This window comes from Bombus bifarius, unplaced genomic scaffold (assembly GCF_011952205.1).
Source record: "Bombus bifarius isolate JDL3187 unplaced genomic scaffold, Bbif_JDL3187 scf7180000008162, whole genome shotgun sequence".
In the NCBI taxonomy this organism is placed as follows: Eukaryota; Metazoa; Arthropoda; class Insecta; order Hymenoptera; family Apidae; genus Bombus; species Bombus bifarius.
Window position 1 is genome coordinate 1,292,777 of NW_022884484.1, and position 16,610 is coordinate 1,309,386.

At 37.6% G+C, this 16,610-nt stretch overlaps 1 protein-coding gene across 4 annotated transcripts in view; it reads right to left on the bottom strand.

Annotated features, from left to right (window-relative positions):
• The window catches only part of LOC117208767 (nephrin), a 484,683-nt gene that overhangs the window by 88,315 nt on the left and 379,758 nt on the right, over nt 1-16,610 (bottom strand). For all 4 annotated transcript variants that reach the window (XR_004487770.1, XM_033450100.1, XM_033450099.1 and 1 more), the window contains exon 3: nt 12,639-12,812. Coding sequence is in view for 3 of the 4 variants with exons in the window: in XM_033450100.1 (XP_033305991.1) it covers nt 12,639-12,812 (174 nt within the window). In the remaining variant the exon portion in view is untranslated. The remainder of the gene's footprint in view (nt 1-12,638; nt 12,813-16,610) is intronic.

Sequence of the window (16,610 nt, forward strand, 5' to 3'; positions counted from 1 at the left end):
CTTGGGAAGCTGTCGAAGCGGAAAAAGCCTCGGGATAACGGGTCGAGCCGGTGAGAACGAATCGATTCAGCCGGTGCACGCCGTGTCTCTATTTCCCGTTCCGAAAAGTCGTTCCCGTAGCCCGAAAATTGGATCAATTTCAATATTTCGAAACATGCCCCTGAACCATCCGTACCCGACGTGAATCCGACCAACTTTTCTCCGCGCGTCGCGCCAAACCGATGAAAACGGTGGACGTTACTGTTTCCCTTTAATTCGCCAACTTCTCGGTTCGTTTCGAGTTTTTCTGCCGGAAGATTCGTAGAACGTGGCGGACAAATGCGATCCAAACGTCTGATATCAGGTTCCTTCTTTCGTTATCTCTGCATTTTCGAAAATGGACGAATGATTGAACGAAACGAGTAACAAGAAGCAATTTGTCAATTATTAAAATAGGAAACAGCGATGAAATAAAAAATGGTGAATACCCGCTTCCTATAAGTTTAGATTGTTGTTGTATCGCGTAAACCAATCAAATAAATCAAGCAACTCGAAATGATTTTTACACTGCGCTCTTGTAATCGAGTATTGCACTTTAATTTATTTATTTTTTTACGCTCAAAACTATGACACAACAAATTTTGTATTTCTTTCGACGGAAAAATGGAGAGAAGACTGGCCGGTTTCCGTATTAAGAATTAAGATTTCAATTTTCCCGCGGTAGACGGTTTTTCGCTACTAGCAATGACTACCTTCCACGTTTCCCGTGGAGCCATAAAATTCGATATCCTTGAGCTTAACAAACTGTCAGTGAAGTTCGCTCGTGATATCCCGTCGCCCACGAGATCCACTCGGCCGTGCTGAATTTTTTATATGCATACTATACGCGCGGCCTTTTGATCTTTTTCTTTGGATAGCGTTCGATCAGATATTCGTTGGATATTGTGCAAGTTTATTTGATGATAGAATGTTTTAAGAAGTTAGTAAAAACTACGAAATGAATTGAGTATGCAGCTTGAATACCAAAACTAAAAAAAGAGAATCCAGCTTCTTAATATAATTCGAAGATACTTTGAACATTTTGGAAAGTTTTTCAGCCGTAAAGTGGTCGAAATTAGTCGTGGGATTGTCAGCAACGAACGAAGATTGCTAAATCGACCGGTTGAACGTTTAGTTCTTTGAATATAAATAATCGATCGTGACTATAAGAATCATCATTTCTTCGGTTCTTTCTTTCTAATCCCGATATGCATATCGTTAATGTTGCATTTATAAATTACAAAATTGTTATTACAAATAGGGTACGTTAATCTAGTAAACTCAATATATGTAGTCGCAATTTATTTTCACGAGAATTGTACAAAACTCTCATCACGCTCAAGGAATGAAAAACATCTTGCAAGCTGAATAACCTCATCCTGATACATACTTTCCCCCCACAATTTTTCTCCTTTTCCTCCTCATCATACACGTACACACACACACACACATATATATATTGTTTTAACGATTCACACAAACGACAGATTTTGAAATTATGCGAAAGTTACTCTAATAAACGTAACAAAGTATTTCCACGTATATAGTAAAAAACTGCCGCAGTCCTTAAGGAATTAAAGGCCTAACAGGTAATTTCCCCTTTACACTTTCCTCTGTTCTTTCAGCTTTTTGCTTCCTTTCGTTTTCTTAAATTCAGATATACGCGCCTCCAGTCATAGAATAAAGCCTTAATATGAGGCAAGCTTAGTCGGCCCATTTCTTCCTTCTTTTTTCTCCCTCTCTTTTCTCGCGCAACATTCGCCAACCATGGTTCTTGCGCTTTTCATTCATGGAATTCGAGCGTCGTTGGGCGAAGGCGGAAGTAATTGGTTTTGTCGCCTTTGCTGCCTTCATTTTCGCTCGGCCGCTCTTGTTTCCGGCGAAGTAACGCGAAACTGAAACAACCAAAGTCGAGAAAACGCCGCGATTGTAAATGGAGCGGTGTTCTTTAAGGAACTCCAAGCCTCGCCAATTACAACAGTTACCCTCAACTTTGCGTAGACTAACTTTTTGCAACCTTTCCTTTTTCTCTTTTTTTTATTCTTCAAACATTAGTCGGTGTTCATGGTCTGCAAAGTTACTCCTTGATTCTCTTCGCACTCGGTATCTTGTACAAAAGATATATCAGATGCGAAGAGGGAGAAAGAGAGAGAGAGAGAGAAAGAGATTCATTTATGTAGTGGAATTTCTACACTAGTTTTTAGATTATATATACAGATGATGGTAGAGAGAGGGAGATTTAAATTTTGGAACGTTCTGTCTATAAATTGCTTATCGAGAAAGCGAAGAATTGGTAAACGAAAAACTATCGAAACATCGAGAAGGGTTTTTTCTTGTGTTTCGTAGAAGACGAAATGTCCCTCCCACGATATAAATTACACCATCGTTTTTAAATTTATTATCACAAAAGCGAAGACGAAAAATTTTTACACGATATGTAGGTAGCTTGAATGGGAAGAACAATCGAAAAGGATAATTAGTAAACGAAGAATTATCGAAACATCGAGAAGGATTTTTCCTTGTGTCTCGTAGGAGATGAAATGTCCCTCCCACGATATAAATTACACCATCGTTTTTAAATTTATTATCACAAAAGCGAAGACGAAAAATTTTTACACGATATGTAGGTAGCTTGAATGGGAAGAACAATCGAAAAGGATAATTAGTAAACGAAGAATTATCGAAACATCGAGAAGGATTTTTCCTTGTGTCTCGTAGGAGATGAAATGTCCCTCCCACGATATAAATTACACCATCGTTTTTAAATTTATTATCACAAAAGCGAAGACGAAAAATTTTTACACGATATGTAGGTAGCTTGAATGGGAAGAACAATCGAAAAGGATAATTAGTAAACGAAGAATTATCGAAACATCGAGAAGGGTTTTTCCTTGTGTCTCGTAGAAGACGAAATGTCCCTCCCACGATATAAATTACACCATCGTTTTTAAATTTATTGTCACAAAAGCGAAGAAGAAAATTTTTGCACGATATGTAGGTAGCTTGAATGGGAAGAAAAATCGAAAAGGATAATTAGTAAACGAAGAATTATCGAAACATCGAGAAGGATTTTTCCTTGTGTCTCGTAGGAGATGAAATGTCCCTCCCACGATATAAATTACATCATCGTTTTTAAATTTATTATCACAAAAGCGAAGACGAAAATTTTTGCACGATATATAGGTAGCTTGAATGGGAAGAAAAATCGAAAAGTGTAATTAGTAAACGAAGAATTATCTAAGCATCGAGGAGGATCTTGCCTATATCGTGACAAGGATGGATAAGTCTTTCACGATACAATTTACATTATTTTTTCATACTTAATTACCACAAAATTGTGGGAGGGAACTTCTTTACGATGTACGGGACTAAATTATAAGACAAACAATAATAGGATAATTGGTAAACGGAGAATTATCGAAGAATTATCGAGAAGGTTTTTCCCTTTGGGTTTCGCGGAGGATCAAATGATCCATAAGTTATTAAACTAGTGTAATTGAGGTTGAAAAGCAGACCGCCTCTGGTCGATCCTTTTTCGTTTCTCTTGTCCATTATCGTCGCCGTGGGAATACAAAAGAAATGAGAAAGTGCGAGACGTGCAACAGTGAATCTTTTTCCGAGGCCAGGCAAGTATCCCGAAAAGAGTAATAAATGCCCGGCGTGCAGGCGTTCGCTGTTCCTTTGCTGCTAGAAAATTAGACCTGAAAGAACATTGGCTGCGTAATTACATGTTTCTGAACGATGGTGAGAGGAAAAAAGGACTTGGAAAATAACAATCCAGCCGGGAACATCATTGCCTTTCCCGTCTCTCTTCTTCTGCCTCGTGGGTTGCAAGGAAAAAGAAAGAGAGAAATTTCTCGAGTGAATAAAATTTACTTTCTTCGCGTGATGCTTACCGTTCCCAATTTCTCTTGCTTACCGTGATAAATCTGATAACACTTTACTTTATCGTCGAGTTCTGAGAGTCGCGCAAATCGTTTGAGCTATTTACTGTTACTAGGGTTGCCGTACTATAGTGGTATACTTCGCCTATTTACCGTCACTCGTCACTATAATTACGTAAGTCATCATAATTTATTTAGAAGTATACGATACAAGAGCTGTCAATGCAAATAAACGATATTTCGCATGTTTATCAGGCCGCTAGTAACCAATCAACTAGCCTTAAAAATTGTCCATTTACCGAATTTGGCGGAAATTATTTACTCGAATAATCTTCGAATCCAAATAGCTCTATCTTAGTATTAGATTATACTACTAGGTTGCTATTAAACTCAGGCTACTATCAGAGATTTATTAATAAATCGCGGATTTTTATGCATTTGTAGAAAATTTGAGAAATGCACAGAGTGCATATAATATGCAACAATATACAAAATATCCTAAATACAATACGCACAATTAGAGATTAAATTCACCGTAGCGATATCGATAACTTTTAGCGAATATCTCGCGATTTTCTCTATCCCGTGACCGATCTACTATTTACATATACAGAGAAAAATTCTTCGAAACGTTGATTCTTTGCAACACGTGGAGAAGTCATCGAAATCGAAGAAGAAGTAACATTTCTACAGTTTCGCCGATAAAATAATTGCAAAGGTAGGCTCCATTTTCGAACATGTATTCGCAAAAATATTGTAGGTTCTTTACTACAATTAGTTTATTTACAATAAATGGATTAAACAGACGTTGATTAAACAGGAAACGATGGTTGTTTAACGTGAACTAATCACAATAACGCATTATAATTAAGACAACTAGATAGTTAATTTGCAACTCTAGTCACCACGGATCCAATGCTCTCTCGACAACGCCAGTGTTTCGACCGTTTGCGGAGAGACGCGATCGCGAGATGGCACGTCAACGAGAGTTGTAAATTCCCGTTACGATTAAATAATCGACGCCACGAACTGATCGATCCCCTTATTTCTATTATGATAACAGGGGTGGTTCAATTGAATATGCACTGAATTAACAGGTATTAGGTTAAAGTTTATTCAAACAACTTATTGACTAGAGAGATATAAATTGATAAAGTATAATCGAGTTTCGATTGACAGCCAAAGTTACAATGTGTAGTACGCGACGTAAGCTTAGATGATGACGGTTCAAAAAATGCATAAAGACTGACTCTCTGTGAAGATGATGCTGCGGAGGAAAGCTTGCGATGGGAGGGTCTAATGACACGAAAAGAGCTGATTTGTTAAGGACAAGTTTTCGTTGGGAAAGACTTCGCTGTTAATTGGCTAATTTTCTAGGTTGGTGGGTGAGGAAGGGTGCTAACCGCTCCCGAGAGAGAGTTGCTAGTGGGAAGGATCATACGTGAGAAAACTAACTTTCCCGTAGTAAACAGTAAACTTTTAGAAAACGATTTAGTAAAGAGATGTTTGTTCGGTCTGAAGGACCTTAGCTAAAAAATTCCTGAGATTTATGGTAAGTCCGTAAGACTATTGAGGGTACGCAGTGAAGATGCGAGGACATCGGGTTGCCATTTTGCCCGCATTTACCAAATGTCCAGCTGGACAAATTGTAAAGTATAAATTGAATAATAATAAAAAAAAAAAAAATCTTGCCCGCGGTGTGTGGCCTGGTCTAGATAGAGTGTCGCCAGACGTAGTAGCTAGCAACGCTCTCTCGACAACGCAATTCGCACTCTCTGACTTCTCAACTCACAATGACTGCTTGGAAAATAAATTAAAAATATACAAAACGATCATAATACCACTATGGGGGACAGCAGCAATGAGCCACGGCAGCAATGAGCCATATAAACAAAATAGAGACAGTACAAGCTAAAATTCTTAGAACAATAGTAAGCGTCCCATGGTATGTTAGAAACGAGGATATACGGAAGGACCTGGGAATACCAACGGTCAAAGAGGAAATCAGCAGATACGCAGGAAAATACAAAGAAAGAATAGGAACACACCCAAACCGGCTAGCTGTGGAAACGATCAACACCTCAAGCATGGATAGAAGACTGAAAAGGAAACACTCAGCAGACCTCACAAAGGACACAACCTAACAAACACGAAGATGGTATCCCGCTGGGGGTAGCCACCCACATGATAATCAAACAGCTAAAAAATTCTACCAAATGTCCAAATTGTGAATGTAAAGAATTAAATAAAAAAAAAAAACAATGACTGTTAATTCGTTTTTGTCCCTTAGCAACTCGTTATCTTTTGTTTTAGCCTCGCGTCTTTTGTCTTAGCCCCATCACGCACATATTCCGCAACCGCTTGTTTATAATTCGCCCGACACCCCCCAGGCTCCTCGTCCACGGTACTACGATATGAATTTGTATAAATGTGAACCATCTATCGATAATAAAGGATATCCTCTAGGATACTTTAAGATGTGCGACGACCATGGGATACGTGGTTTGCTAAAGAAAAACAACGAGAAACACACACTGCGGGAGCAGAGAGAACGACGCCGGATTGAATGTCATAAAATATTTATCCGTGGAAAGGTGATATAGTTTGCCGGCCAACTTTCCATCGATCGAACTCTCTTCGTATCAGTTTTCTCGTGTCCTTACCCCTTCACCCCCTTTGTTCACCGGTTCTACGTCGTTCACTGCGTTCTTTTTCCGGACACGTACGACCCGTGGGGTCGGATACGTGGAAACCCCGTGTCGTTTACAAAGGCGCTACACAGGATCGCCGTGTGTTCATCGCGCGTGATTTCAACTGGCTCACGTAGGACAGCCACCATCGTAGATCGAACGTTCTACGTTCTACGTTCACGTAGTAAAACGTCGGCAAAGTGCACACAGGTATTCACGCTGTGAGACGGATTCGTATCACAGTTTATGACGTAGCGAACGACGTATCGGTTTTTCATGGATACCTCGAAGATAGCACGATTGTTTCCTTAGCGATGATCCGTGTAACTTCACCACGGTGATTCGTCTTATTGAAAGTCTTGTGGAAGAAAATTTGGCGATATTTGCTGGCTGCGATACTACACACAGGCAAAATTGGTGGTTTCGTAAGTTCCATCTTTTTTATCGGCTACTTCTATGTTTCATGGTAGAACAGTTTTATATCAAAGAATTGAAGGACATTCGTTGGTGATAATGGTAGAATGGTGTAGATTGATAAGCTTTGTGATTTTCGTAGTTTATCCTTTGTTGGATATTCGTAAGTTTGGTAGTAGGAAAATTTCTTTCCTCTGCAATCTTCTGTTAAAGAATATAAGAACGTTTTTTGGTTGTAACAGCCCAAGTTTTCTTTAGAGTTTTATATTAAAGAATTTTTAGGAAGAACATTTATTGGCGATTATGGTAGACCGAGGTAAGCTTGTCGATACAGAAAGTTGAAGTTTATGTTGGATACTTTCAGGTTTGGTGGTACGAGGAAAGAATGTTAATTGCTGGGTATGTTGTTCTTCTTCCGGATGATTTGCTTTCTTTGAAATTTTACCTTAGGAGGGGTGACAACATTTATTGCTTATTCATTGACAATAAAAAACAAGAGCTAAGCTCGTTGATTTCTTAATTGTTCTTTTAATTTCTACTTTGGATATTGCGAAAGCTTGGCAATATGAAGGAAGAAGGTTGATTGGACACGTTGTTTTTCTTCGGAGCGATTTATTTTTAGAAAATTATCGATAAGTTTAGTATCACAGAAAAGGAGTATCGCGTGGAATCTTTAACAGAATATTTTAAGCTACGTTAAGAGAGCTTCGTTTAGGAGAATTTAAACAATTCCCGAAAGTATTCGATGATACGAGAAGGATCGCAGGAACACTTATGTCTGCTATGGGAAAGTTGTTGAACGCAACGGTTGTAGCGAAGAAGGTGATAAAAAGAAATTAGAATCTCTTTTCTGAAAGTTTTTGCCGTTAACGTTTGTACATTAAACTGCCGTTAGTTTTATAACGATGACAAAACAGTGTCATTATCCACACCTACGGACTCTTATCGCAGTTCCTCCTTTAAGATTTAGGTTTGCCTTTATAAAGGATAACTTGGCAAGAAAGGGTGAAACGTTCATTAACCTCACGAAGGAACAAAGAAGGACTCTCAACTTTCTCGTTAACAATTTCTTAACTCGCCCAGCACGCTTCTTATTATTTTTAATCGGTTTGATCAACAAATGCTTCATGAACGTGACTCAATAAATTGTAATTCTACGCCTTTAATTTTCGAAAATCTGTTTTCAGATTGGACGTTAGAAACGAATGAGAAGGAAAGATAATTTGTCTTGACTATTGCGATGTCAGAGCATGAAACGATATTTTTAATACGTATAAATATAACAATGTATGATATCGTTACGATATATAATTTTTAATTAGCAAGTTATAACGTAAATTGGATCCAGACAAATTAAGAATTGTTATATTTGCGTCAAATAAATTCAACGAAAAGATACATCTGATCGCTTAAAAAATCGGCTCTCTTTGATCCAAACCGATTCAAACCGTCACATTCTAACGTTCGAATCGAACCACTCGATCCACCTTCGTTCGCATAGAAATTTGTAATAAAATATCCCATTGACCCGACGAACTCGGTTTCACCAGAAGCGAAGGAACGTTTTCCGATCGAAACGGCCAGAAATATTGCGTTCGTCGTTCGAACGACGTTTCTCTTTTTTGACGAGCCTTTAATATTTCACGATGAAACACGAAGACGTTGATCGTCGTCGACCAGGAGTTGCTTGCCTTCCGGTGAACCGGTCCGCGGTTTCCGCGAAGCGTGGAAACGTGTTGACCGGCGAGTGTCGTCGTTGCTTGCGCTTAGTACACGTGGCCGTGGGCATTGGAGAAGAAAAGAAGAAAAAGAAAAATAAACAGGAAAGTAAAAGAATGAGGGACGAGAGGGAAAGCAGACGACGACTCAGAGAGAGAACTGTGACCACGGAAAGGCACGATTCAGGAAGATGTTTCCTTGTCGCCTTGGGACACTTCTTACGTCTTCCTCTCTCTCTCTTTCTCTTCGTTTCTTTAGCCAACGGAAGTTTCGAACTCTATGTCCACGACTTTGTAAGCGTGCGGTTTACTGGCGTAGAATTTGTCGCGAAATAAAATTTTCCAATTTCTATGCAATTTCCTATAAGAATCGTTCGTTACATTACAGATAAAGTTCGCCTGTTTGAAGAGCTTGCAAAATTTGGAACAAAATTATGTCTGTGGAATTTATAAATGATTTTTCCCATACAATGTCTAATTCTCTTTATGCAAATAAAAAGTAATTTAATCTTTCGGAAGCGGTGAATATTTATACGGTAAAAGAGACTGAATATTTTTGTGCGATTTCTAGGCTAAACTGTCTCTTAATCGGGTCTGTCGATAATCGTTTACTCGTTTAAAAATTATTTAAACCTATACGATTTTCCTCAGCAAAATAACGAAATTCGACTTCTTAGAAACGTATCGAATACTTTTTACTCCGAACTCTCTCTTTCGCTGTAATTTCTGTGTTTGGAAAATATCGAAACTCACTGGATTCTCGTTATTAAAATAAAACCATTCGAAAAATAAAGAAAATATTCACTGTTTACGTTATTTTTCTGTCGGAGATTTCCAACCGCTTAGCTTATAACCTACACGAAATATCAAACTTCTGCCTTCAATTTCGATACTTGGTAACATCACAAACACTTTTAACAAGAATCTGCCTTTCGAAATATCTTGCCTTCGCGAAACGATCGCACCATGTTTTCAATCTTCTTTTCGAAACACCGTTTCGAGAAAAAGGGGAAGAAGAAGAAGAGCGAAGATAGTGCGAGGGGTGAAACAAATTCGCGAAACTTTACGTTCGATCCTCACTGAGAGGTTTCGTGCATCGGATCGGGAAACACGTCGTTTTCTAAACTCTAGCCAACTCTAGTTCCTCGACTAGGAGGCGGCCACCCGAAGGTTTACGCTAATCACGGTTTACCACCTTCGACGTCGACTTTCCAATAAGTTGCCGGGGAATGTCTTTGTTAACGCGCCAAGTTGACCGCATCAACGAGCGTGATTGTATCGGACTTTCGTCGAGTTTCGCGCCGACTATTCGGACCGGATTCGTCGAAGCGTTCTTAATAACGCGGGAAGAGCCATTGTTCGACGAACCGGTGCGGCCGATTCGCACGGTGTCATGAAATTCGAGAATGCAACCTCGAACGACCGAGCTATAAATGGCTTTGCTTCAGCCACCGTTTTATCAACTTTAACCTCTGTTAATTTCAGATTGGTCGAGTAGCTTCCAACTTGCGGTTCTTCTTCTTTTGTCCGTTTTTATGGCAAGGTTTAAAGGTTGCGTTTGACGGGTTTATCTATTTTACTAAGCTTGTAACTCTTCGTTTCTTTATCCTTGTTAGGGAATTGTATTCTATACGAAGATGAAAGGGGAAAATACGTTACGAGTATAATATTGTTGAATTTTTTTTTTGTTCGAGAACAATGAGCATTCTTCAATGATGGGAAGGATGTATTAGGTTGTCCGGCAGGTTTCTTTCGTTTTATAAGAAAATAATAGAAGCACAATGTTTTATTTCGAATTATCCACGAACATAATAATAGAAATATAACGAGATGGATCATACTTAATTCAATAAAATAATAGAAGCACAATGTTTTATTTTGAATTATCCACGAACATAACAATAGAAATATAACGAGATGGATCATACTTATTCAATAAAATAATATAAAACAGAAATTATTGTTCATCTATTATCACCTTATGAAACGAAAGAAACTCTTTTGACAACCCAATACTTTAACATAACATAATTGAAAAGATTGGCGACCTACTCGGTCCAAAGTAATGTCTTTTAGCGATAAATCGAAGCAAGTTTTGTGAAAAAAATCTCTGCTTCTGAGAAATTAATATTAAAGATACGTAGGCATAGATCGATAAAAATCTGTTGATAAAAATGTTTGATAAATTTAACCGAATAAATTACCCAGTTTGTGATAGTACGAGATACTACGTATATAATTTGCTATATAAATGAAACAGATTATTTCTCTTAATTTACAAGATCTTTTTACACGTAGAAAATTTTCGTTCGGAATTTAAAAGATATTTAAATTTCGCTTCAATGGCTGAAAGCTTCCAAAATCGCGTTTCTGGACGCTAATGGACTTAATGAATAATGCTTGTATGGGCCGCATGAATTACCGCGTTTTTTTGCTTAGAGAATAACCTGGCCTTTTGTTCGTGTTGCTGGCAACCAGGGTGTCGCAAAATATCTTGTATAATTTTATAGCTATTCACGTAAAGGCGATCAACGTGTCGCTTCATTTTTCACGCGGGACAATGGCGAGGAAAATAACAAAACAAGGGTGTACTATACATTCTCGATTATTCGCTAGAAATAGCGAAAAATATCTAGCATTTAATCGAAATTTACACGTTACTTTTAAAAAGGAACAAAGTGAAGGAAAATGAAAGCTGTAAACTTCCAATGTAATTGGGAAAAGATTAATAAGTTAGATATATCGGGTTTTTTAACTGCAAATAGCTTCTACGAAATGTATAATATATTTAATTAATCCTTATAATATTAATCTCTGTACGATAGCTTGCCAGCGATTAACTTTGTTCTTTCAACATAATTTATGTACTAAAAATGCAATTCATGTAAGAAGATCACGCGAATATTCATAATCGCGAATAATGGGATTTTGATTCTTGTTAACATTGGATGCATGTAATTAATGGTAAACTTTTTCTTCGATGTGGTAGAAAAATGACGAGTAAAGTAAAGTTTAGTTTGTTCGATCCGTTAAACATAAAATTCGAAGAGACAACATCTCGTATGCACCAATCTAACACAATGATAAATTCGATAATATACAGGGTGGTTGGTAACTGGTGGTACAAGCGGAAAAAGGGTGATTCTACGCGAAAAAAGAAGTCGAAAATATAGAATAAAAATTTTTCGTTCGAGGCTTTGTTTTCGAGAAAATCGACTTTGAATTTTCGCTCGGTACGCGTGCACTTTATCACGTCTCGTTATAACAGATCTCACTGTAGATCGTTGTCTCCATGGAAAAATTAAAAAAAAAAAAATGTTATTCTATATTTTCGACTTCTTTTTTCGCCTAGAATCACCCCCTTTCCGCTTGTACCACCAATTACCAACCACCCTGTATAAAAGGTATGAATTAGAAATGTAGTAAAATCAGAGTTCAGAATGTCGAATGAATCATAGAAAAGGTTCTTCTTTCGTTAAACAAAATATTATTTAAACGATGGGTTATTCTCAGAAAAATGATTGTCCGGTAAGAAAGTGAGTTTCCAAAGAAGTCGGGGAAACTCTTAATCGCCTCAGAATGCTCTCCAATTTAACGCTTCTTCTCCAAGATTCAAACTTTTTTCCGGAATCATCAAAATTATATTATAGCATAAATCTCCAAACTCTAACCAACTTTTCAAGCTAAATCTTTCCAACCGTCCGCTCTGCCCCGGTTTTTTTCTTCGTTCTCTCTCAGCGGAATTTCATTTCTATATCGAAATCAACGAACGGACGACTCTTTTAACGTAGACGCGAGAAAAAACACATTGAATGGTTTGTAAACGGGAGGAATTGTAACGGCCGTTAAATCGAGAATCCACCAGTGACATTTGAAACATTTAAAATCGAAAGAAAAGACGGTGGTGTACTCACAGATGACGACGAGATGAGCGTTGGCACGGATCGATTTAATGCGCAAATATGGTCCAACTTGGCACTGATATTCTCCATCGTCCGTCAAAGAAGCGTCTGTGATCTTCAGATTGTAGATTCCGTTGTTTTGATCACCTATCAGTCTCAATCGCGAGTGCCCGACGATTTCTCCACCTGTGTAACAAAAAAAAGAGAAACGAAACGTTTATTCCTCTTAAATTTACTTTTCTTCGCGTTTAATTTGATGCTTTAACGTTTTGTTACTTTATCCGCAATTTTAAAGCGAACATAACGATTTAATTTAATTCGTAATCTTAGTAATCATCGCTTTAACGGTTTTAAGAATCTTCTCGTCTGTCATCGAGAATATTTTCATAATTTTGTTTTTCTATTCTTCGGTATCAGTAGCGTTTATAGAAGTGTCATCTATTTCTTGACAATTGGACGTTAATCAGATGACTCACGAGTAAAATTAAAAACTATATATCTTAATCGAATTAATATTTAACATAGAGCAGAAGAATTAACTCTACCGTGGAAGGATACATTTAAAATATTGTACAATAGAACGCTACTAAATTCGCTAAAGAACTCCTGTACATTTTTAAATATCCCTTTTAGCAACAACAGCTCACGAGTTTGAGAATCTTCTATTTATGTACATGTTTTAGGTAAAACACAAGTTGCTTGAATAGAAGGGGAAACGTCAAAGGTCTCGATCAAGAAAACAAACGACGAGGAAGAATAATCGCTAGCTTTATGTTCAACCTTGCTCCCTCTTTATAGGAAAATGGGGATTGCTACAGTCCTAAAGAGCGAAATTGAAAAAGGGTATTACTGCGGCTTAAACGTTTTCACGAGGGTGTTTCATTAAAATCTTCCTGCGTTACGATGGGGTGATTTTTATTTTAACTTCGTAGACCAATTATCTTCATCATCGATCGTCTCGGTATAAACGTACATCGATTGAAAAATAGATTGATAATTTCGAGAAAGATTCTCATTAAATTAACTTTTTTCTTTTATATTGCCAAAGATACTTTAATCCAATTTCTCTCGATTAAAAAGACGAACGTTTAATAACGTTCGTATCTCTTTGTCTATCATTTTGAAAATGAAGCTCTAAGTACCTTATCCGTAATTTCATACTTATTATTGCAATTTTATCCTTTATCATCATATTATCTTCCTATATTCGTTATCTAAATATTATTCATCCAATTTTATACTTTTATTCATGCTACAACCACCATATAATATTATATTATACTATTGGACGTATATTATTTTATTCCAAACCCAAGCAAAGAGACAGAAATCTCAAAATAAATAGTTCACGGTTTAACGTTCCGAGTAAAATAAGCCAATGAAAATGTTCTCTACATCCATTCCGATATATTCCAGGAATATCGCCATTTTCCAATAATTATTACGCAAACGTCCCCGATCATAGGAAAGAAAAAAAAAAAAAAGAAGGATCTCAACTGCGACGCGTTAAGGCCGTATCATAACTCAACGATACGTCGTAAACTAAACGAGCAGCGTTTCTATATACAGAGTAAAGACACACGTTCGCCGGGAAATACTGGAACGTACTGCCACTTGCGTTTCGATAAAAGCGGTGATGTATGCAAAATCGATGGAACGGTACGGCTTTATGGCGGCCATTACCTTCTGTCAACCTTGCCTTTGTCGTCAAAAGTTTTGCCACGGCTAGATATTCGAAAGTCGGACAGCTCGCTGTTTCTAATGCGATCTCGTACAAAAGAAACATTCTCGGCTACGATCGTGAAAATTCGAAATTGGCCTTTTAACTCGTAAGTTCGAAACCTCGAAATTTCTTTAATCGAAACCTCCTGCCCGAGTGTTTCCTTCGATTTTTCGTTTGTGATCCGAAGTACCATGACTCGGAGGTCGTTGATGAATTTGCGTGTCAGAAATTTCGTTCGTTCGCACGAACAGTACGAACAGATTTCGGAGCGTGGTTATCGTTTTTGAAAAAAAAACCAACTATGAGCGTCTTGTGCTGTTGAAGGGCAAAAGAGAAAAAGAAAGACGAGGTACGTAACAGTGAAAATGGACGGTCTCCTGTCAGACACATTTTACAAGTAATACGACAGACGCTGCATCTTCTTGTAACTTGCCGCGCGTTCAATGTGTTAAAAATGGTTTCCAGCAAAAATTGCTTTGGACGATACTGGATTTTTTTTTATAAAAGAGCAACGACAATTTCCTCTGAAACTGTTAGGTTACGTTTTCGTTTCATTCGCTCGTGTGACCTTTTTTCTTGTTCAATCTAAATGGTTGTCTCCTATTTCGAATAATAATAATAATAATAACAATAATATTAAGGAAATAATACAAATATATGCCTATGTTTCTGATAAATAACCTCGTAACAAAGTTGGCAAATTATCCCGCTTGCGCATTTTTCCTGCAATTTATTTGTGTTTTTAAATATCATTGTATACTTTAATATTGTATCGTTGACCCGCAGAATTTATTTTCTCTTCTTTTATTCAGATACAGAATTAATCTTGCAATATTTCAAATATCACGATGGCAAATTTAATCCCTAGAAGTCGAACGATGTCGCTGTGATTTATTTATTAGAGCTATAGTCTGTGATAACATAGTCTCGGATAATATCCTGCATCACATTAAATTACATCATTATAGCATAATCTACTAATCAGTGTTCGTTTATAGTTCAATTACATCGTATTGATAAATTTATTATTACAACGCATTGAGATATGAAACGTACCAAACGTTGTTTCCAATTTTTTAATATTTCCAATACCATAATCGTACTTGTTTAGTTACAATGCTGCGTATAATATCAAAATTATCGACGATTAAACAGATCGATCTCAACATTTGTCAAAAATCTGTTAATTTATCCACAGGTGGTGCATTTACAATTTTGAAATCTACCAACGCTCCATTCTTACGCGACACTTTCGCCTCCCTACATTCCCAAATGATGTTTGTCGAATTTCTGTACTTTACGCCGCAATTCTAATTCCGCAATTCACCTGCTATTTTCGACCAAGCAATTCTCCTAATGACAGTTTCGTGCTTCGTCCTCTTTTTCTTTTTCCAAGCTACGCACACATTCGAATTCGGTTGAATAATTTAGGCCATCCAGCGACGAACGTGGAGAGAAAAGGGCGGCTAATAAAGGGTTTCGATAGTCGAGGCTCTAATTACTCTTTTCCCTCGCTACGCTACCGGTTCCCTACGAGATCATATCCAGCCTGAGAATCAAATAATACCAGCAGAGAGACCTGAAAACCGTGACACTGACGAGTATGTAGCTTTTGTGGCGTTCGCGACACTTTCGAAATATCACGTCGAAAATTGACGTTGCTACACACACCATGCGGAGATTACGTCGTTTCTGAAGATTTATTTTGCAAAAATGATGGAACGCGTAAAGACATTAAGATAGTTCTGCTCCATTTACGTCGCGGTTACTAATGGACCGTTTTAATGAACGGGCAAGATGAAGTTACCGAAACGAAGTTCCCAAAGATTCCGTAATGTAGACGATGGCGAAGAAAATTCGAGGGGTTTTCTTACTATCCGCAGAAACGCGCGCTCTACTTTTACTTTATCGCCGGCCGTGCCAGCGAAAGTTAATAATTGTTGGAAATCGAGATGAACGTTCTCGTTCCTAAGATTCTTGCGATCGAGCAGCTTCACGTGCTAATTAAAATCGGTGACATTTCGGTCACAGTGACGCAGTGTCCTATTTCGGTCGTTATTCCAAAGAAGTTTAATCGCCCTCCAGTTATTTAAGTTCTCTTTCCTATCCTAATATCTCGTTACTTTCCTTAATAATTTTATTGTTTAGTTGCGATGGAATTCCTCGACTTCTAAACCGCTTTTAAATATAATGCACGACGTAGCCCTCTTTCGTTTTGTTATTTCGTTATTTTGTTATTTTGTTATTTGTATAATTTTGTG